The sequence below is a fragment of the Macrobrachium nipponense genome, chromosome 21 (genome assembly GCF_015104395.2).
Source record: "Macrobrachium nipponense isolate FS-2020 chromosome 21, ASM1510439v2, whole genome shotgun sequence".
Lineage (NCBI taxonomy): Eukaryota > Metazoa > Arthropoda > Malacostraca > Decapoda > Palaemonidae > Macrobrachium > Macrobrachium nipponense.
Window position 1 is genome coordinate 7,620,172 of NC_087212.1, and position 23,073 is coordinate 7,643,244.

General features: G+C 43.7%; 1 protein-coding gene across 3 annotated transcripts in view; it reads left to right on the forward strand.

Annotated features, from left to right (window-relative positions):
- Positions 1 to 9,265: 9,265 nt before the first annotated feature.
- The window catches only part of LOC135197755 (zinc finger matrin-type protein 3-like), a 45,104-nt gene continuing 31,296 nt past the window's right edge, over positions 9,266 to 23,073 (forward strand). Inside the window, exons 1-2 of one of the 3 annotated variants that reach the window (XM_064224840.1) lie at positions 9,266 to 9,683; positions 12,532 to 12,999. In XM_064224840.1, the coding sequence (XP_064080910.1) occupies positions 12,534 to 12,999 (466 nt within the window). In that variant the 5' untranslated portion in view covers positions 9,266 to 9,683; positions 12,532 to 12,533. Of the gene's footprint in view, positions 9,684 to 11,979; positions 12,133 to 12,531; positions 13,000 to 23,073 lie in introns of those variants that run through there. The other 2 variants (XM_064224838.1, XM_064224839.1) reach the window with 2 other exon arrangements.

Genomic DNA, 23,073 nt, shown 5'->3' on the forward strand with positions numbered 1-23,073 from the left:
TCCCGAGAAAAAAAAAAAAGCTCCCGAGGGAGACTTTCTTAGGAGGGAGGAGCAACGTTCTCTTCCTCGGCTGTGAAGCCTTAGAAGTCGAACAAGGGAAGAGGCGGCAGCCGACAACGATGAAGAAGATGAAGACGACGACGACGACACCTTCCTCCTCTTCTTCGTCAGCTTCCTCAGGCACGTAAGATCTGCTATCCAGGGCGGAGCCGGGGCTGGCTGTAGCCGAAGCCACAGGGCCCGCGCACCTGTACAGACAGACCAAAGTCTGGGGTATACCACCACGAACAGGGACGACGTCCCGCAGGTATGGGCAATCTCAGGAACAGCAGGCACAGCCAGCACAGCATCGGTAGGGACAGCCAGCGCAGCAACGGCAGGGACAGCCAGCGCAGCAACGGCAGGACAACCAGCGCAAGCAACTGCATGGACAGTCAGCCCAGAATCGGCAGTACGGCAGGCAGCACCGGAAACACAGGAAGTGGAGCAGCAGCCAGCAACATCCTGGTACCGGCGGCAGGTCCAGGGGCGAGCTCTAGGGCAGCGGAGTTGTGGTCGCGGCAGCGCGCAACCACGAGCGGCGGCGGCACGCCCCCCTCCTCGGTACAGGCGAACAGGCAACTTCACAGCGGTCTGTAGGCAAGACTGTTACCACCGACGTGAGGCGAGTACACCAGGCCAGGTTGAGAGGGACTCGTCACCTGGAGCGTGGTCACCCACTCCATGGGTGACCGCAGTAGGCCCAGACATAGAACCGCAGCCCCTGGACACAAGCACCGCCCTGCAAAATGGAAGGACGCCCATACCTCACCAAGGTCCACCCTCGTGGCAGTAGCACCTGCGGAAATTAACAGTAGTAGCGATTAGTGGGGGGAAGTCCCCCCTCGCGCGGGGGGGGGGTGAGCCCCCTCTCCAACAACGAGTGGAAGACCCCCCGAATACAATTGTACATCGGGCACCGAGCGCCTCCCCCGCGCTCGACGGATCGGGCGAGGAGAAGAACGCAGATACCTACCCCCCCCTCCCCCCCCCCCCCCCCCAAGGGGAAGGGGCCATCTGTGGGAGCTGAGCGGGGGGGGGGGGGGGGTCTCGTTCCCCACCCCCGCACAGCACCCATGTACCCAACATAAAATAAATAAGGCCCGAGAGCAAATCGTGCCCTCGCCCGAATGCAAGGGCATAAGGATCATTCCCTGACTGGGACTGAGCGGAACTTGAACCAAATAATATTGACTCAATCATAATACAAAAGGAATAAAATGAAAAAGAATCTTGCATTACATTCACTTCACAATGAATAGGGCTCGGATCGAGCGCATTTGCGCCCTCGGTACCGAGCGCAAGGGTAAAAGGATCCATTCCCGATTTATGAATGGAAACCGCCTTGATCCATAATGAATTGATGCAATCAAAATATATATGAAATGAAAAGAATACTGCGCTTGCGATTTGCACTTCATACAAATAAAAAGGGGAAGGATCAATTCCCGGGAAATAGCGGAAACATCGTCCAAGTAAACAATGCATCTCAATAAAATTGAAAATGAAAAAGAACTGCACTTGCGATTTCACTTCATTCAAATAAAAAGGGGAAAGGATCAATTTCCGGGTTAAGGCTCGAAACTGATCCAAATGAATATTGCTACATCAAAATAATATATATGAAAATGAAAAAGAATACTGTACTTGCGATTCCACTTCCATACAGAATAAGTTTTCGTGCCGAGCGCATTCGCTCGGCAACGAGCATACAGGTCAAAAAAAAATATAAATGAAAAGAGCACTTACTTACGATTTTTATTCCTACACATGTTTCAACCAAAATATACCGCTCGGAGCGAGCGCTCTCCACCGCCTCGGCACCGAGCATACACAATACGAGGATCATTTATTTCTGGAAAATGAATTCCCGCACTTACGCCCTTCAGTCCCGGCACTCGTGTAATCGGAGGGCGTGGTGAAACCAAGATCCTTTTAATTCACAATTGAATTCAATGAAATAAATATGAAATGATTGTACTTACAATTTTTTTCAGTTCACTAGATAAATAGAAAAAGAAAAACACAACCATGCGAAAGCAAACGACGATGAAGCGGGCAGAGAGCGATGATACACGTCCACACGCCAGCAGCCGAAAGCAAAAGTGATTTTGTTTACCTCCCGCCAGTCGCGCGCGCGCGCCTGTCGGACAAGCAGTTAACTACCGAACCCCTTGTTCGAAAGCTTACGACCTATCCAGCTGCCGCTAGTACCTTCCTATTGTAAAAGGACCGAAGGTTTGTATGCCGTGTCGGAACAAACCCTCGATTCCCAACTGGGGGACCCCAAGCTTGTTGGTGGAACAAAAGGGGGTTAAAATACATTTCCTCAAGACAACAAGATGAGATTCACTGAAAAAACACCATTAAATGAAGGATTGTTAATGGTCTTTTAGAAACTGGTGATGTGGCTTGCTTCTGAAGAATTACAAATATTTTTCCGGTATTTCTATATAAGCATTCCGCATCATTCGTCCCCGCGAATATGAAAGCCATAAGAAAGTGGGGCGTCAATTGTATTTCGCCGTGTTTAGTATGAACCCCTGGGGGTTAATTACAGTCGTCTGAATAACTACTACTTAACATTCTTGTTCAGGAGGTATAACTGCATAGTAAAACCACAACTGACATAGTCTAGGCCGCCGCAGAATAATAAAGATCTACCATTTTTCCTTAAACTTTGGGGTATCTAATTCTAAGGAAGTATTCTGCATACAATAGGTATTACTTATTAATATTTTTCGACAATACAGAAATTAGTGCATTGGCATAATCCAGTACCAATGAGATCCCTTAGGGTAGATCTAGGGTACCTATCCGAGGCGGCCCAGACTATGGCAGTTGCGCTTTTTCTATGCAGTTTTACCTGCTGAACAAGAATTTCAAGTAATACTATTTATTCAGACAACTGTAATTAACCACCGGGGGCCAGTACTAAACACGGCGAAATACATTGGACGTCCCAATCCCTAGTGGATGTCGTATCCGCGGTTACGTTTCTTGCAGGGTAATTCTAAAGAATAGTTCTGCACGAACTGCAAGGAATGTAACTGCGGATACAACATCCACTATACTCTATTTTTTTCCATCTGACCACCCGCCTGTGGTGTTTACGTATGGTAACACTGCGTCCCGGGCTTAGATAGTTACATTCAACTTACATTCAACAATAATAATAATATCCTATTTCGAATATTAACGGTGTAATTCCCATACAGTAAATTATTAAAACACTTTTCAGTTGCAAATTTACACCCAGATATCCTTTTAGCTGTTTACCTAAAACTTACACATGGCATAACTATCTAAAGCCCGGGCCGCAGTGTTACCATACGCAAACACCACGGGCGGGTGCACAGATGGAAAAAAACAGAGTAGCCTATAGGGATTGGGACATCCAATGTATTTCGCCATCTTTAGTACTGGCCCCCAGGGGTTAATTACAGTCCTCCTAATAAATATTACTTTAAATTCTTGTTCAGTAAGTAAAATAACATAGGAAAACGCCAATTGCCATAGTCTAGGCCACCGCGGATTGCTTCTGTAGAAATACCTGTAAGTAACACATTAGGATTGATAGTACATACTAGCTAATCGTGTAGGTATAACACATTACGATTGATACATAGCTAATCGCAAATGAAATGACGTAACCTTAGCTTAGGTAGGGTACTTATCCGCGGCGACCCAGACTATGGCAGTTGCGGTTTTTCTATGCAGTTTTACCCAATAGCCTATGACCATATGTTTCGATTCTGACTGACAAAAAAACTGGAAACAGTCTTTCACTGAGCAATGGAATATAGGTACCTAATGTCAAACATTTTTGTTACTTACTTAGTGGGAATCTATGTCGTGGACTCGGGTGAACAAAGATAATGTCAAATATTACCTGTTTTACAAATATTCACTGAAAAAATATGACGAAGTTTGAGCAATGGCCGACGGCACTGTTGACGTTACACCAATTACCAAGGAAACCGGAGTAAATGGTGTATTGATGAACCCTCTGCCCTCTCTCGTGCTGCTACGGCATCTACGAAAACGTATGTCGTATGAAAAATTATCGTTTTTTTGCTATAATTGTCTACTAGCTTTGCTTTTTTTATTTTTTCTTAGAAATGAGATCCAGGAAAGTGTAAAAAAACTACATAATTAAAAAAATTCTTTTTTCCCGTCTAATATTTCTCTTCTGGGAAAACCTTTACGAATAAAAGTCCTTAACAGATCATTCACGACCGAACAAATTGTTGGTCATTCAGTCAGTTCAATCATTTTAAGTTTCAATTCACTGGACCCTCGATGACCTTTCTCTTTCTCTTTCTCATCTTAAACAACCCTACACCAGTCGATAATACGGTTAAAATTTATTCATTACAAACTAAACCAAGTTTGCCAGGGCAGTCATTTTAACTTTTATTTTTCAAAATTACCAGCAACAAAAGTTGCTGAAAGATTAGACTCTACAAATATAGGAAACCCCTCCTTAAAAACTCATATAGAACTGACCATGGCGTACTAGAAAATGTGAAATTACTCATAATGGAAAGACCAAATATAGTTAATTACATTCCTAAGGAAAATTTTACAGTGAAGGCAAGAGCACTTTCACAAATAACCATTGAGGGGTCAGACTTGCAATCAAAATAATAATTAATAAATAATAATAATAAATAATAATAATAATAATAATAATAATAATAATAATAATAAAATAATAATAATAATAAATTTGGTCTGAGAAACATGTCTTCACACCACGCTTCTTTTTGAAATAATATAGTGCTTCAGGAGGATTATTGAAATAAGACAATAGCGTGTGAACTGCGTGAAACATTAATGGCATAAATGTGTTCAAGAATGAGACTGGGTACTTAACACAATACAGAATGAGACTGATGTATCTTAAGCTCATGTCATATCAGCATTAATGACAATGAATTTTATTTGTTTTAAAGCAAATTCCCCCTTCCATTTTCTCATTCACGAGAAATGTATTAATTGCTTCTGTAGAGTAGCCTTCCTGCCATTCAACTAAAAATAAAAGAAATTACGTCCTCAGGACGGATATCACTGTTATGAATTCAATATAATTTGTTCTTATCTTGACATTTTTATCCCTTGAACCTATGCCGCTTTCTTAATGGTTGCTTCAGAAACACATAGTATCCGTGTTGGCATGAGGCCAACTCAGTCAACGACAGCAGCTCCACACCCCAGTACAAATAAACGATGACTATCAAAATAAAGCTGATAGAATAAGCTAAGAGGGTTAAGATGCTCTGAAATAGATAAATCACTTTAGGACAATATGAACATTCTACCTTTTGGTACATCGGGAATCAGTTAATCAACAAAATCAGATGAAGTCGGAAGATTAAGAAAAAATCAATCAAGTATCTTAAGAAAAGAAAAAATACCACTATGGAATGTGGTACATGAATCCTGAGGGAAACATGGCTTCAATGAATGATCAGTGAAAATAGTAGAGAATTAACTTACAAGCCTCTATGGCAGCAACATCAGAGGCTGGGGATGTTACATACGCCCCAGACAGGGGTGAGGATAGCTGGTCGCGATCAGCTCGACAGCAAGTCGCTTGTTACTCATACATTACGCACAAAACTACACACAGAGGAAATACTGAAGCGCCTTCGTCAAAGGTGCGTCATAAGAAAGACTTTTTAAGCTGTCATTATCGTAACTCCAAACACTACTTTCGTCCTGGCGATGAGAGTTCGTAAAAATGGCACATCCTTCTTTTTTTTTTTTATTATTAGTTTGTGTAACCAGTGAGTTCAACATTTGTTTTGGTGGAATGTAAGATATTAATTTTAAGAAATTTTTTAAACTTATGCAACTGTTGACTATTCTTTAGTCTTAGTGATAGCACTGCTTATGTATTACATGAGGCCTTTAATATTCCAGTAGGTCTCGCTGTGGACTCTGCTAGAACTGACACTGTCACTATTATAGCTAAGAATAGTGTTAAAGACAGGTCAAGTGTCATCACCTAAATTTTTCACTAGTAAGTGCTCATGAAACACTTGAAGAAATGAAATGTCATTTACCCCTGTTGCATATCGTGACAAAATAGTTCATTTAATATTCTTCTTGTTTCTCGATTATCCTGTACTGACGAAGGGATCCTGTGAATCTCTGTAAGTGGTGACTTACAAACTCCCTAATTGCTCTTCCCAGGTAAGTGGTCACTCAATCCAGCTATAACACCCTTTAAATATGTTACTTCAGTGATTATGAGAGTTGAAGATTGAAGGATAACGACAAAATGTTATGGATTTATTAATAAAATGAACAACAAGCCCTTTCATTCTGTTTCACCTTAGAAGAGGGAGTCTTGAACATGCAGCTCCACTGCATGTATCTTTTGAAGAGTCCCTATAATCTTCGAGCATTTCTTACTCATCTGAAATAAGACTTTAAAACTGCTTACAGATTGTATCATAAACATCTGTAAGTCATTAAGAGTTGCATAGCTCTGAAATTGCTGACATAAAACCATTTTTATTAATACAATACTGAATACCCTAATAATACCCAAGACGGTTATTTTAGTACTATCAGAAATTTCAAGTACAGTACTTCTCATCCCCCCCCTCCCACACACACAAAAAAACTCTTAACCACATCATGCCTCAATGTCGTTGTTTGTTTGTATGGTGTTTTTACGTTGCTTGGCACCAGTGATTATTCAGCAACGGGACCAGCGGCTCTACGTGACTTCCGGACCACGTCGAGAGTGAACTTCTATCACCAGAAATACACACCCTTACTCCTCAATGGAATGTCCGAGAATCGAACTCGCGACCACCGAGGTGGGACGCCAACACCATGCCAATCACGCCACTGAGGCGCTATTAATGTCGTTGGTTTCAATTTATACAAACAAAGTTTTAAATAACATATTCTCAAGCACTAATTCTTACCTCGGATATACGCATATATATATTCATCGATCATTTTGGCCTATTTCAAAATAGAAAATCCTGCTCTCTACTCGAGTGTGTCGCCCTCAAGGTAACTCTTCCTTACAACCCCACATCATCTATACCGAATCACCTAGAAGTTCTTGAAAAAAATCTCTAAATTCTATCATATCCTGAGCTGGTAGGGCCACGTACTCTTCCCTCGCTATTGTTTGTGATACCTGAAAACACAAATAGTGAAGGAAAATGAGGTAATTACAAACTTGAACGAAGAAGCTAAGACTTAAACATGTTGCAAAACAGTCTTAGAATGTTACGTCCCACAGGTTAAAACTGACCTGTCACTGGTGTTTGATTTCTATGGACCACCATACTTGGTAGTTCTGCCTAAAGCTCGAACTACATGAATGAATATACTTTAATGCTCTTCTTCCACTTTTTATTGGTTCAAATGAACTTTCAGGCTTACTGCGAGTAAAAGTTTTATGTATACTGGATATGGAAGCATGATAAACCGTAATTCCAGTAGAGTTTTTTCAATGATATTTATCAAAATGGTATCCTAATGTCAATACATTCAACTTCTTTCAAATAATTTTATAGCCAAGAATGGCTTGGTAGCTAAAAAAAAATAATAATAATAAAAAAACGCCAATTAAGAAGACTACTGACCACATTTTCTTTCTACAAGATTCCTCATGCGCAGAATATACTTTACAAAGATAAGAAGACCAAATTTGTTGTACCTATGAAAAATAAGACTCCAGGACAAGATAACAATAGAATTCTCTTCTGTTAGTCATTTACTTCTTGCCAAAATAATGACAACACAGCTACACCTTAATAAGCAGTTTAAAATTAATACCTACACACATGCTGGAGAGAGGAAAAAGAAAAAAAAAATAGAGAATGGTAAACTATCGATCATATTTAATTTAAAGAATTGTAATTGCTGCGCCGCTGCTATTACTGATAGACAAAGAAAATAAATGCTCTTCTCCATTCTGAAAAAAATCAAAATCCTCATTTCCTCCTCCTGAAAAATCTGGCATCTCAATTCAGCTGGTCACACTTCACACGCCTTCTTATTTCCCAGTCTGCCAGTTAAATGCCCAAAACAACATTTTTTTTTAAAAAAACTTTCAGTATCAAAAACTGAAGTAGATAAAGCACACAAAAACTGATAGGAAATTTTGCCTAAAGTAAAGAAAGTTGCGAAATAAGATCATGAGACCTGCCAGGGTGTGCCACAAACGTAACTCTAGACACAGCTGCTGGCTAACAATCGACATAATACTATTAAACTATCTTTATATATACAGCTGCTGGCTAACAATCGACTTAATACCATTAAACTATCTTTATATATATAAAAAAAATATTCTACTGAATGTCTTCTTTCATTACATAATAATTCATAAATCTAGAAAGACACAAACATAATTTAAAGCTTTTGGAAAATAATTTACTCTACCTAGGATAAATGAATAGCAATTTGTGAAAGTTCAGCTATTATGCCTGTTAACACTAGATACCATCCAAATTACTCATCAATAATAATAATAATAATAATAATAATAATAAAACAATATATGTACAGGATGAAAAATTATAAAATTGTCAGCCTATACAAACAATAGCTATGAATTTCAACGCTACTGCACATGGGGATGAGGAGAAAATTAACTTGGAAAAGGACAGGCACAGACATCGAACGTGCCATATCCACAATATAGCGGGCACTGCCCGCCGGACAGACACCATTCCCATAACTTTGACCGACAAGAAATTTGTTTGATGAACTTAGCAAAAATACTTTTGGGGGGATCTAGACTGCATGCGTTGCGTCGCTCGTGATCGTTAAAAATTAAATAAGAAGACTAATAATAAGAAAAACTCGGGAATACATGGTTACACACGAAAACGTTTTATATCAATGGAGGCTAGACGACGCATGTACACAGAATTGAGGGCTGTAAAGAAAATTTATAGAACAGACACGTCTTTGAATACTGCGATACAAGCACAAGGCCGGACTCGTCAACTGAAAGAACAAAGTCACTGGAAAATAGTAAACTCAACGTCGGGTAGTACTACCCTTCCCAAATGGCCTTTGTGATGCCAAAACGATTCTTCAGAGCAAAAGTAAAGTAATGAGACTAGTGTGCCTTAAAAAGAAAGAACACAGCATACATAATTTACAAATAGTGTCTGTTTTGGTTATTGGATGAGCAAACATTACGTGGCTGGCGATAGACGATAGACGAATCAGTTACGTAAGGCAAACCATCCCACTTTCAGAACAGCTAACGGAATGACAAGCAATGTTTCCTATCCTATACCGCCATCAGTGATGGATACTACACAAGAAAAGTCTCCCATGTTTACATCAATGTCATGAATTAGGCATCAGCAAACGGAGAATTGCGAAAATTACGAGAATAAACAATGCTTCTCCACGGCAACGTTCATTTCTATTACGCAACGCATGAACGGGCCTAAATAGAAACGAACGGTTTAGCATCGAGTGCTTCACTTATTGAACGAACCCCAGCTGAGACCTACTAGTGTCAACAAGACAGTACAGTAATTCCAGCCCCCGATTCCCGAATAGAAACAGGATTTTGTGATTTTACCGTTCCTGTTATCGGTATTTTCGTCATTGACTGATTTCAACCAGACCCGGAGGAACATAAGGTGTGGTTGCAACCCTTATAACTTATATTTTGCAATCTATTCAACTAATATATTGCAATATCTGCGTCTGTATGCCGACTAATATCTTGTCCCCCTCCGATGGTGACTTTCCAGTTGATTGGTTGTGGGCGATTGAATTTGGTTGTTTTTCGGTAGTACCTAGTGTTTGTCATGAGATGTTACAGGCCTACAAGTGTGGGAGAATATGTTAGCCTCAAGTTAGGTAGGAGCTAGAAGCCGTTAAGTGCTTTCAAGTATTACTGTACCTAGTAGGCCCGCCGGTATGACCTGGTGTCCTGTCTCGACTTCGGCTAGCCTAGGATCTTCAAGGATGGTCTGGGTATCGCCTTTTCGGTCTTGGGAGATACTAGTTTACCTATTCAATTCTTGGGAGACAGCTTAGCTTTTCCGTTTTGTGAGATGGCTTACCTTTTCAACCTTGGGAGATAGCCTAAGCTAGCTTATCTATGTACCTACCTAGTATGCAGAGTAGGGAAACAGGGGTAGGCATTGGTAATTTCTATTCTATACTGAAATAAAAAGGTACTCTACATGCCCTAAACCATCCAAAGGGGTCATGACACCAGGAAAGGTTAGGTTAAGGTTGTATTGATTAGGTCGTAGCCAGTACCAGACCATGTGTCCATAGGGAAATTTATTTCTGCTAATCTGTCTCAATATTCAGTTTTACTTGGGATGGTCCAGTTGGGGACGGGCAAAAAAAAGCCCCCACCCCAGGGGGGGGGGGGGCGGTGGTGTCCAAAAGTTCAGGTTAAGTAGGGTTAGGTCAGGATACAGCATTCCAGGAAAGGTTAGGTTTGGCATGTTTTCGTGGCCAGATTTCTCATCGGTACTCTGCATCTGCTCCGTTTGATGTCCTATCCCGACTTTGGCTAGCCTAGGATCCTGGAGGCAGCTCTGGACAACTGCCCTTTCCATCTTTGGAGATAGCTAAGGTCAGATTCAAGTGGAAAAGGCTAGCTGCTAATAGATCCATGGGAAGTCTTAATACCTATGTTATGTTTCCTTGCCTAATATGTTATACTATGTTTCCTTACTTGCTTTTCTGTAGGCCATTTAATTTTACAAGATATGACCATGTCCTAATTGCCAGTAAGCAATGGTAGGGTAGAACTGAACTGTCTTAATGAATAGATTAGCTTATGCTAGGCTACATGATAAAGTGAACTTAAGAAGAAAATTGAAAAGGAAATAAACAATACAGATATTTTGAGAACTTGCTCATGATTGCTGTTAATGTAGGAAGGACACAAAAATTTGGTAAAAGTGCAGGAGAGTTGCATGTTTTTCTAATTCTGTGGGTTGCAAGACTGCTGAGAAGCAGCTCAAATGCACACTTCAGTGGGGATGCATCCTGACCTAATCATCCCTTAACCTAACCTATTGTAGAGCACCATGCCCTGGCCTGGGCAGAATGATGTGTGTGCAACTGTTCTGTAGTATTACTGTAAATTTTTTTAGTCATCCTTTGTCATTTGTATATCTTCACCTGTCTTGTGAAGTCTTACTGGAGGCCCCAGCCAAAAACTGTTAGGCTTATTTTTGTTTCTATTATTTTTTCTACAATTTTTGGGATCCTACTTACATAAACGATTGTCACTTTTTTTTTTAAGGAGTACAAGTTTTCATCTTTTTTCCACATTTTACGCCTCCGTTCAGATCCCTCCCACATTTCTTTCCATGATCAGTAAGGCACTGGCTGTCACGACTGCTTTTTGTTTTGCATTAACTCTGTAGTTTGCTTATCCAGTAACCCAAACTGGAAAAATTTGCCATCCAAAGTTACCGCATCTTCGTTCTCAGTAAAATTACATAAATATTTTACAACAAATATACTCAGAATTTGTTATTGATTTTATGATATTGTGTGAGCTGTAATTATAATTTTACAAAATAAAATAATTACTAGAAAAAACTTGCATAACTTGATAAAAATTTTTTATTGTCTTGTAAAAGAGGCCCCACAAGGGGTTGTAAATAATAATTTTCAACTTTTTTTTCGTGGTAGGGGAGGAAGAAAAATATTTTAGAATTTCTTTCTTACACCTTGTGCATTTGCGTACCTTTCTATTTCCAATTTCCATTGATGTTTTTTTTTTTTTTAAACTGGCTGACCTTAAAGTTTCCTCATTCTGGGGTGCTGCCTACATTTTTCTTTAGCCTGGCTCATAAGTGTTAATATGATTTCAGGTTTGTAAATTGGGAAAAAGAATAAAAAAAAAATTATTATTTTGAATTTTCTATTTGTTCCTACAAAAATATAAGCCTTTGTCTCTTAGGTGGAAGGTTTTGTCTATGGAACATCACTGGTGTTGTTCGTCTACCTTGAAATGTTAGCTTCCCAATCATTTGCTCAGGGAAAGGATGACTCGTGTAACCAAGTGTACAGTCTTGCATATGTGATGTTACAGCTTGACCAGCTCGGAAGGTAGCATATTATCAAGATTCCAAGCTGATAATGTTCCAACAAGCCCTTTGTGAAAAAGGAGACTGAAGGAGTCTGTCTGCTGACTTCAAATAAGTCAGAGATGGGAAGCTCTTGTTTTGAAACTAAAGTGCATATGACTTATTCAATTATTTTTAGTATAGAATTTCATGTGGTTCACAAGACAATATGCAATAGGGATTAATGTTATAAACTCAAAATTCATGTGCAATGTCTGAAATGAAAATTTTTGTTAACAGTGGGGTGGGAGTGTATAATTTTAAAAGTACATACTACTTTGTATCCTTTGGACTACTGTCTAGTAGCTGTTTATTATACCTTTCTCAGCATTAAACTAATAGTATTTTTTGATTTTTTAATGATAATAGGCTTTCTCCTTAGGTATGTTTAATCCCAGTCAGTCAACTTATGGAGGGTATAGTGATTATTGGGGAGGATACGGCCGACCTCCAGTTCCTCCACCTCCAATGCCACCAATTCCTCCAAATAACCAGTCCCATTATCCTAGTATTCCACCTCCTGTCTCCTATCGTCATATAAGGTCTCTTCCTCATACATTTCGGCCTCCTCCTCCCCCTCCTCCTCCTCCTGAACGGGCCAATCCCCCTTGTGAAGATTCACCATCAGAAAGAGTACCCTTGGAAGAACCATTAATTCCTTCAGAAGATGACAGTGATTCAGACCAAGGATCTAATGAGCAACATGAGCCAGTGATAGGGTCTCCACTGGTTCCAAGAGGGAAAGAAGCTAAGGCAACATCTTATGACTCCTCAAGGAAATCAAGACGTAGAGAAAAATCTACCCCGAGTCAGCCCACAAAGGTTTCAGGATCTGTTTATAAACGACCATGTAAGTATACAAAGTGCTTAAAAAAACTGAAGACTTAGTCATAAATTTGTCATTACTGCATGCGTTATTTCCTTTTGCATGTCCATGGGTTACTTGTATAAGTAACTAATTCGCATGCTAAAAGTTTTAATTTTCAGCTGTAACCAGAAGTATCTTTATATTTTCTAGTATTTTTTGCTTCATATTAGGAAACAGAATAACTTGTTTTTAATTAGGAGTTAGATGCTTTACCAAGTGAATAAATATCCCCTGCAGTTTTTCGTCTGTTTTAGAGGCATTGTTATTCAGAGATGCTAATATAAAATTGTTAGTATCATTGGTTAGTTCAACAAGACCATTGTAGGTGAAACTGGAGTACTATGGCAAATTTGAAGAAATTAGATACATACTGTAGTAGTTAGGTGGGAAAAGACCAAACCAAAAGAAATGAATAAAAAATGGTATACTACAGAGAAAGCAGTACAGACAACTACAGAGAAAACAGTACAGACAAATGTGTAAATATCATGTGATCATATGTGAAGAACTAAATTCTAAGTGGAGATGGGGATTTGCGTAAACACTATTAAATAATAATGGCAAGAGAAAAATCCCAGATTCCTTGCTTTACCATCTTTGATTGTTTTAACCAGTTACCAGCTGGCGCTGGGAAAGTAATCCTATTGTTAAGACCTCAGGTTTGTTAGCTATGAAAAATACAAATTGCTTTAAAAATTTGTCATATTTGTTTAGAAAATGACATTTTTTATGCAATTGCAAATTCTAACTGTTCTTGTGAAGGATTTTGGACAAATGTAAACACTGCAACATTTTATTATTCAGCTAGTTATGGCATAAGGTAATGTGACTATGAAATAACGTACGTATAAACCAAAATTGACTTAAGACACATTTTGTTCATGAAACTTACCTGTCAGATATATATATAGCTGTATTCTCCGACATCCGACAGAATTTCAAAACTCCCGGCACACGCAGTGGGCGGCCAGGTGGTTAGTACCCATTCCCGCCGCTGGGAGGCGGATATCAGGAACCATTCCCATTTCTATTCATATTTTCTGTCGCCGGTCGGTAAACAAACTGTTTACAGACCTCTGCTCAGGATTTTTTGAATTTGACTCGCTTTTAAGTATCTGATTGGTTTTTTGGTATTGAATTGGATTGTTGAATTGGCATGCGCGATAGTGGACCGTTTTTGATTTTGGATTGACTTTTCTATATAGATATTGTCTGGATCAAGTACTGTGAGTTTCAGAGTGTGTGTGAGGACTGATTGTAAGGTGAGGCTACCGAAAGATCGGTAGACCCCCACACAGTATGTATGAGTTGTAGGGGGCATAATTGTTTGATTGATAATCGGTGCAATGAATGTGAGAGATTGACCGATGATGATTGGAGAGTATATGAGTCCTATCGCCTTAAATTGGAGCGTGATAGGATCAGGGAGGTTCTTCCTCCAGGAGTGGTTCTACCAAAGGTAAGGCTAACATCTCTCCTGCATTAACACCTGTAGAGTTTGCAACCCCTAAACTGTGTTGCCTTCGGGCTCTGATTCTGTGTCGGGAGAAGCGAATGCTCTCTCTCTGATTTTGGAGTCTCTTCGCACTCTGGAGACCAAAGTGGAAAGCCTTAGAAACTGGCTCGGTGCAAGTGTGTGATCGTGCCCTATTGTTGTGGGAGGGGGCGTCAGATCGGCCCCATAATGCCTCTAGGCCTAGGACCTCTATCAGACTCCCAAGACTCAGGGAGTAGGTATGTCGAAAGCCGCAAGAGGGTTACGGGGGCTTCTCACCGATCTGGTGTCCCACGGCAGGGCCTTGTAGCAAAGTCCCAGGCTGCCAAGGAGCGCGCACGAGCGCGCGTCCTGAAAGAGTGCTTTTCGTCCTCCGAAGCGTCCTCCCCGCGCAAGGACGTTTCGTGCGGAGGACGCTTCACGTCCTGTTTTCGCCACTTTCGTCGGAGGATGCGTATGACGCTTTTCCGCCTCAGAAAAGGGGTAAGATCTCCTCCGATGAGGACGCTGGGTTACGTGCACAGGCGCGTATACCTGAGAAGCAGGTAAGCTGTACCTGTGAGAAGGAAGAGGCGTCCCTCGCCCCTCGTCTTTCTCGCAGGATCAGTCCTGCTTCCTCTGTTTCGTTCTTCCCGACGAAGAACATTCTTTTGTCCCTTCAGGACCAGCTATCCACGCTTATGGCTCAGAGGAACTCGCCCAGCAGCAGTCGAGCCTAAGCGGAGGAAGGACCTTAGACTGCCCGTCAAGAGGACGAAGCAGTCTCCTTCTCCCTCACCTACTTCATCTCGTTCGCCGATCGCTTCTCCTTCGGTGATTCGCCGATCTCGTTCGTCCTCTAGAAGGACGTTACGTCAGGACGCTTTTTTGAGGAGGACGCTCAGCACGACGTTCGACAGGACGCTCGTCAGGACGCTAGGCGGACGCTTGGCAGGACGCTTGGCAGGACGTTCGGCAGGACGCTCGTCAGGAAAGCTTGTCAGGACGCTCGGTCAGGACGCTTGGCAGGACGCTAGGCAGGACGTTGGTCAGACGCTCGCCAGGATGCTAGACAGGACGCTCGGGCAGGGGACGCTGGCAGGAGCGGCTTCGGCGAGGACTTGGCAGGAAGCTCCGCCAGGACGGTTTCAGGGCTCTTTTCAAGACGCTTTTTGGGGATTCCCGACCAAGAAGTCGTACCCCAAGAACGACGCTAGTTTACGCGCACAGGCACGTATTCCAGCGAAAAGGTCTTCCCTTTCGTTTGAGAAACGTAAGGACGCTTCTCTGGCAAGTGAGACTGCCGCGGATGGCGCTAAGGACACTCGTCCTCGTCAGGACGCTCTACCTTCATCAAGTAGTAAGCGTCATAGAGAAGACAGCCGAAATAAGGCTTGCCTCTAGCAAGGATAGGGGTCCTTTGATCAAGCCAAGACCCGACATTTAGGATGCCCTCTCCGGACAGACGGTCTCCTCTTCCGTTTAGAGAAGAAGGAGAGCTGAGTAGTTCGGTGACTCGGTTGAAGAGGAACCTTCTGCGGCCCCTTCAATCTCGGACTATAAAGTCCTCGCGGCTCTTGCGTTCTTCTTTCGAAGACAAGTTTCAGCCCGCAGCTCCCAAGTCTCCTCCTTCGCAGTTTCTTCATCTAAAACTGGAAAAACCCCGGAGTTTGTGGAGATGAAAAAAAAAAAAAACTTCTCTCTCCACGAAACGTGCCTTTAAGAAACTCCAAGATTTGGATGGTAAGAAGGAGAGATCAAGGCAAGACGACCTTCGCCTTGCCTCCAGCTAGACTTAGCGGAAAAGGGGGCATTTGGTATAGAACCAAAGATGAAGTAGGAGTTCGTATCCCTTCTTCGGCTCAAGGAGATTTCTCCAGCCTAGTGGATTCGCAGAGGAGGTCTCTTTTACCCTCGGCTAAAGTAACCTGGACCTCTACGGAGACTGACCATCATTTGAAGGGTCTGCTCAGGACGCTGGAAGTGTTCAACTTCCTTGACTGGTGTTTGGGAGTTCTGGATCTGCAAGCGAGAAGCCCAGAATCTTCTCAGTCTGGGGGAGCTGTCCAGCGTGTTAGCATGTATGGACAAGCCGTCAGGGATGGTTCGGAGGAGATCGTCTCTCATTTTGGAACGGCTTTATTGAAAAAGAGAGCTTTGCTGTGCAACTTCACAGCTCGTTCGGTAACTCCAGCTCAGAAAGCGGATTTGCTGTTTTCGCCCTCTTTCGAACCATCTCTTCCCCAGACTTTAGTAAAGGACCTAACGAACAGTTTGCAAGAGAAGGCAAATCAGGACCTTTTGGCCCAGTCTACAAGACGGTCGGCCGTACCTTCAACCTCTTCAGCTGCGGTTCGACCGCGAAGAAAGTTAAGCCCTTTCGTGGGGCTCCCCCTCGAGAGCAGCTCCTCGAGGGAGAGGGTTTTCACGAGGAAGAGCTTCCTTTAAGCCAAAAGCCTCCAAGTGAGAAGCATGTCCTTCAGGACACCAGTCGGAGCCAGACTGAAGTTTTTTGCGGGACGTGGAGAGAGAGGGACACGGACTTCTGGTCCCTCAAGATCGTGGAGCAGGGGTACAAAATCCCTTTTAGATCTTCCTCCTCTTTCTACGACTCCCAGAGACCTTCTCCATTCCTATCAGGGCGAGAAGAAGAAAAGTATTATTCGATCTCCTTCAGCAAATGATCGACAAAAGAGCGGATGGAACAAGTCGCGGACCTGGGGTCCCCAGGTTTTTACAACAGGATCTTCCTAGTACCGAAGCAGTCGTCAGGTTGGCGTCCAGTTCTAGATGTAAGCAGGCTCAATCTTTTCGTGGAAAAGACCAATTTTATACATTCAACTTCCCTGCCAGATATATACTTAGCTATAGACTCCGTCGTCTCCGACAGAATTTCAAATTTCGCGGCACACGCTACCGGTAGGTCAGGTGATCTACCGCCCTGCCCTGGGTGGCAGGACTAGGAACCATTCCCGTTTTCTAATCAGAATTCTTCTGTTGCCCGGACCATCAACATTGTGTTGGTTCCTCTCGATTGGTTTTCTTTTTTCACCGGCAATTGATCTTCTTGACCGACTTTTGGGACGTATCTGGATTGTTGGATTGGCATACGCTTTTGTGGACTGTTTTGTGGACTTGATTTTGGAATTTTCTTTAATAATGTCTGACTCTGGAATGGTTGTGAGACGTTGTGTGAATGTAGGCTGTAAGGTGAGGTTGCCGAAAGCTTCGGTAGACCCTCACACGGTATGCAAGGGTTGCAGGGAGTATGAATGTTCTTTTACTAATACTTGTAAGGAATGTGAGAACTTGAGTGAGAACGAATGGAAGAAATCTAACTAATTATTTAAAAAAGTTAGAGAGAGAAAGAGTGAGGAAGGCTTCTTATAGGAAGTTTTAAGTAGTTCTAGATCTGAACTAATTCCTAGCTTGGGACTTCCCCAAGGGTAAGTATTGCTACTTCTCCTTCCATTGCAGCCCCTTCTCCTATTGCAGAACCTGTAGATCCAGCAAAAGAACTTGCGGATCTAAAAGCAGCCTTCAAGTTGATGGAAAACAAAATGGCTGCCATACAAGGTAAGGCTAGTGATTATTCAGTGGACAGTGATATGAGTGTCCCCAGTGTAGTGGAGGGGGCATCTGGTCGGCTCAGCAACGCTCCTAGGTCTAGACCTCTTCCAAGCTCACATGCCCAGAGGAGAAGGAATGTCGAAAACCGAAAGGAGGTTGTGGAGAATCCCCACCGATCAGGTGTCCCTTCGGCGGTTTCTGTGACACCCCAGACTGCCAAGGATCGCTATTGTAAAAGCTCCTGCGTGAGTGTTTTTCGTCGTCGGGATCTTCATCTCGAGACGTGATTGGAGAGATTCAGATCGATCTCGGCCTCTCAAGAGGAGTTGGAAGGCTCCGACTATTGATTCGAGCCAGAAAACTTCCCTGAGGAGTCTCCCTCGGAGTGAAGAAGGCAAGAGAGCCATTCTTTCAACCAGAGTGAGAAGGAGGCAGGAGGTGGAGGCTATGGACTCCTCCCCTCCTCCTTCCCCTCCTCCGAAGAGGATAAAGAGGAGGCTACGAAGAGATTCATGATGGCGATGCAAGAGCAGATTTCGTCTTTTGTAGGAGTTCTGTCAAAGGAGCCTCCTAGAAGGAAAGACTCTTCCCTTCCGATCAAAAGATCTCCAGACGTATGGAGGGTATCTTGCCGCCAGGATCGATACTCCTACTCGAGGTGAGGTTTCCTGTACGAACCTGGATGAAACCGATCAGACGTCTGGCACGGCCAGGAGTGAGGAGTCACCCAGGAGGCAGGAGCCAAGAGCCAGGAGTGAGGAGTCAACCAGGAGGCAGGAGCCCAGAGCCAGGGAGTGTAGAGGCATCCAGGCAGGAGGCATGGAGGCAGGAGCAAGAGGCACGGAGGGCAAGGAGCAGGAGGCAAGAGCAGGAGCAGGAGCCAAGAGCCAGAGGCAGGAGTCAGGAGTCCGGAGGCAGGAGACGGAGTCAGGAGTCCGGAGTCAGGAGTCAAGAGCCAGGAGGCCGGAGGCAGGAGTCAAGAGCCAGGAGGCCGGAGGCAGGAGTCAAGAGCCAGGAGGCAGGAGTCGGAGACTCGTTCCTGGAGGTTATGACTCTTCTCCAAATAGGAGCTCCTCTCCTTCAGAGCATAGGAGGTCTTGGAAGGACTCTCCCTCCAAACGTGAACTTTCTCCTTCGTCTGATCGAGGGTTAGACGAGTTGTCTGATGACGAACCTCCTGCTAATGAGGGACTATCTAGTTATAAAGTCTTAGCCTCATTATTACTTCAAGAATTTGGAGATTCTCTTAGTCCGGCGGCTCCTCCTTCTCCTCGTTCTCTCTTTTCGAGCTCGGCTACGGCAAAATCTTCGGCCTTTTTGAAAATGAAGCCTGCGATATCGATGAAGAAGGCACTCCATTCTTTAGATTCTTGGATGGACAAGAAGAAGGAGTTAGGAAAGACGGTATTCTGCATGCCTCCTTCCAAACTACATGGAAAGAGAGGTATTTGGTATGGACAGGAGAGACTATGGGTCTTTCTCTACCTGCCTCTGCAGATGCCGACTTTTCCAATTTAGTGGAGGCCTCTAGACGTCACTCCTTAGGATCGGTCAGAGCGACGTGGAGCACTTCAGAGTTGAACCACTTTCTAAAGGGACTTTTTTGTCACTTTAGAGGTGTTCAACTTTCTGGATTGGTCACTCGGAGTTCTGGCCAACAAATCTAAGGATCCGGAGTTTCTTAAAAAACCCAGAGATTCTCCATAGCGTCCTGTCCTGCATGACAAGGCAGTACAGGACGGTTCGTGGGTGAAGTGGCTTCCCTTTTTGGTGCTGGTCTCCTGAAAAAGAGATCAGTATATGGATCCCTATTATCGAAAGGGGTTTCTCCGAGCCAGAGGACTGCTTTATTGTTCGCCCCTCTATCGGATCATCTGTTTCCTTCTCAGTTGTGAAGGATATATCTCGCTCGCTAACTGAGAAGGCGACACAAGACCTACTAACACAAACGTCCAAGAAAGGACGCCCTGTAAGTGTCGGCGATTAAGAAGGACTCTCGTCCTCCTCAGCAGCCCTTTCGTGGAGGTACAGCGGCTCGTCCCCCTGCCAGAAAGAAGAGCTCTGATAAGAGAGGAAGGTTCTTCCTTTAGGCCTTTCAAGAAATCCAAGTGACTGTTGCTCCTTCAAGCACCCAGTGGGCGCCAGACTCCTGAACTTTGCAGGAGTATGGGCAAAAAAAAAAGGGGGGGAGGGGAGCCGACCCTTGGTCAGTGTCGGTCCTAAAGAAGGGATATGTAATTCCCCTTCGACAACAGCCCTCCCCTAACATCTACGCCTCGGAACTGTGAGCGAGGTACAGAGACCCGGTAATGAGAAAGACTCTCTTCAAATGGTGGAACAAATGTGGGAAAAAGAGGCCATCGAACTTGTGCAGGATCCACACTCCCGGGATTTTACAATCGCCTTTTCTCTAGTACAAAGGCATCGGGGGGGTGGAGGACCAGTTCTGGACGTAAGCGCTCTGAATCGCTTTGTTCAGAAAAAGAAGTTTTCGCATGGAAACGTCCGCCTCAGTAATGTCGGCTCTTCGTCCAGGAGATTGGATGGTCTCTCTGGACTTGCAAGACGCATATTTCCACGTTCCCATTCACCATTTGTCAAAGAAATATCTTCGTTTGTAATAGGAGACAAGATCTTTCAGTTCAGGGCTCTGTGCTTCGGTCTGTCTACAGCTCCACAAGTATTCACCAACCTGATGGCGAATGTGGCAAGATGGCTTCACCTAGAGGGAATAAACATCTCCCTCTACTTGGACGGACTGGCTGATCAGGGCCAAGTCGGAGATTCAGTGCCTGGAGGGACTTATCAGTAACAAGGAACATGATAGATTCGCTAGGATGCTCGTCAACCTCGGAGAAGTCACAGCTGATCCCCAGCCAGAACTTGGTCTATCTGGGGATTCAGATGGATTCTCGGGGTTTTCGAGTATATCCTTCGCGAGAAGAATCACTCGAGGTTTGTCGAGAATCTCGAGCTTCTTAGAGAGAAAGAACAGCTCAGCGAGGGATTACCTGAGCCTTTTAGGGACCCTGTCCTCTACTAGAAAAAGTTCTCTCTGGGAGACTTCACCTTCGCCCCTCTTCAGTTTTTCCTCAAAGAGGTGTGGAGTTGGAAGACGGGACAACTCTCGGACATCTTCCAACTTCCACAAGAGGTAAAAGATCATTTGGAAGTGGTGGATCCCTCCTCTTCAAAGAACGAGGGCGTATCGCTTGCCCTGCAGAACCCAGACCAAGTGTTATTTACCGACGCTTCGGAGTCGGGATGGGGAGCGACGCTAGGAGCAAGGGAGGTTGTCAGGCACCTGGACAAAGGAACAGGTGTCCTGGCACATCAATTGCAAGGAACTAGTGGCCATACACCTAGCCTTAAAGTTCTTCGAAGAGATAGTCAGAGACGGGGGTGATACAGATAAACTCGGACAACACCACGGCTCTGGCTTACATACGCAAGCAAGGAGGCACGCACTCTTTCTCCCTCTATCAGTTAACAAGACACCTGTTAACCCTGGACGGAAGAAGAGGCATAACTCTCCTCACAAGGTTTGTTCAAGGGATCAAGAATGTGAGAGCGGACAGACTGAGCAGGAGGAATCAGGTCCTTCCCACAGAATGGACTCTACACGAAGAAGTGTCGAAGTCTTTGGTCCCTGTGGGGGAGGACCTCACATTAGACTGTTTGCGACGTTCTCCTCTCAAAGAATAGAGATATTTGCTCTCTAGTGGAAGATCCGAGAGCCTTCGCAATAGACGCGTTTCTCCTGGATTGGTCGGGTGTGGATGCATACGCCTTCCCCCGTTCAAGATCCTGGGGGAAGTGCTCAGGAAGTTCGTAGCTTCGAAGAGCACGAAGTTGACGCTAATAGCCCCATTTTGGCCAGCCCAGGAATGGTTCACGGAGGTACTGGAGTGGATAGTGGACTTCCCCAGATCGCTTCAAACAGACCAGATCTACTCAGGACAACCCCACTTCGAGAGGTTTCATCACAACCTCCCAGGTCTCGCTCTGACTGCTTTTCCTTTCAACTATCGAAAGACTTGTCAGAGCGAGGGGCTTTTCTCGCAAGGCTGCGGGCTCTATCGCTAGAGCCCGCAGAAGCGTTCTGACGAGAAGAGTATACCAATCAAAGTGGGAAGTCTTTTAGGAGGTGTAAGGGTCAGAAGCTGTCCTCCTCCAGTACCTCTATAGTGAATATTGCCGATTTCTCCTCTTTCTGAGAGAGGAATCACACCTATCTGTATCAACAATAAAGGGATACAGAAGCATGCTGTCTTCAGTATTAGGAATCGAGGCTAGACATTGCAAGCAACAAAGATCTACACGATCTAATTAGATCTTTTGAGACTTCAAAGGCAGCTACTCCTAGAACACCTAGTTGGAATCTAGACGTGGTCCTGAAATTCCTTTCATCGGATAAATTCGAGCCTTACATCTGGCTTCCTTCCGCGACGTCACTAGAAATGCTTGTTCCTGGTGGCTCTCGCTACAGCCAAGAGGACGAGCGAATTGCACGCTCTGGATTCCACGGTGGGGTTCAAAGGAGATGCTGCCATCTGTTCTTTCCAGACAATGTTTTCTGGCAAAGAACGAAAAAACCCGTCAAAACCGTGGCCCAGAAGTTTTGAGGTAAAAGGCCTATCTAACCTTGTAGGCAGAGAGATAGAGAGGTCTCTCTGTCCAGTGAGAGCTCTAAATATATTTAGAGAGGAAGAGACAGATGGGAGCTTGCAACAAGGTCTTGGTTGTGCGGTGAAGAACCCCAAAAGACTCATGTCCAAGAACGCCTTGGCTTTCTTTGTGAGAAGCGTTATTACGACGCTCACAAGAACTGCTCGGAGGAATCCTTCGGTCTTCTAAAGGTCAAGACACATGAAGTGAGGGCAGTAGCAACGTCTTTGGCGTTCCAAAAGAATATGTCTCTAAAGAATATCATTGAGGACTACATATTGGAGGTGCAATTCAGTGTTTGCATCTCATTATCTGAAGGATGTGAGAGTGACCTATGAGAAGTG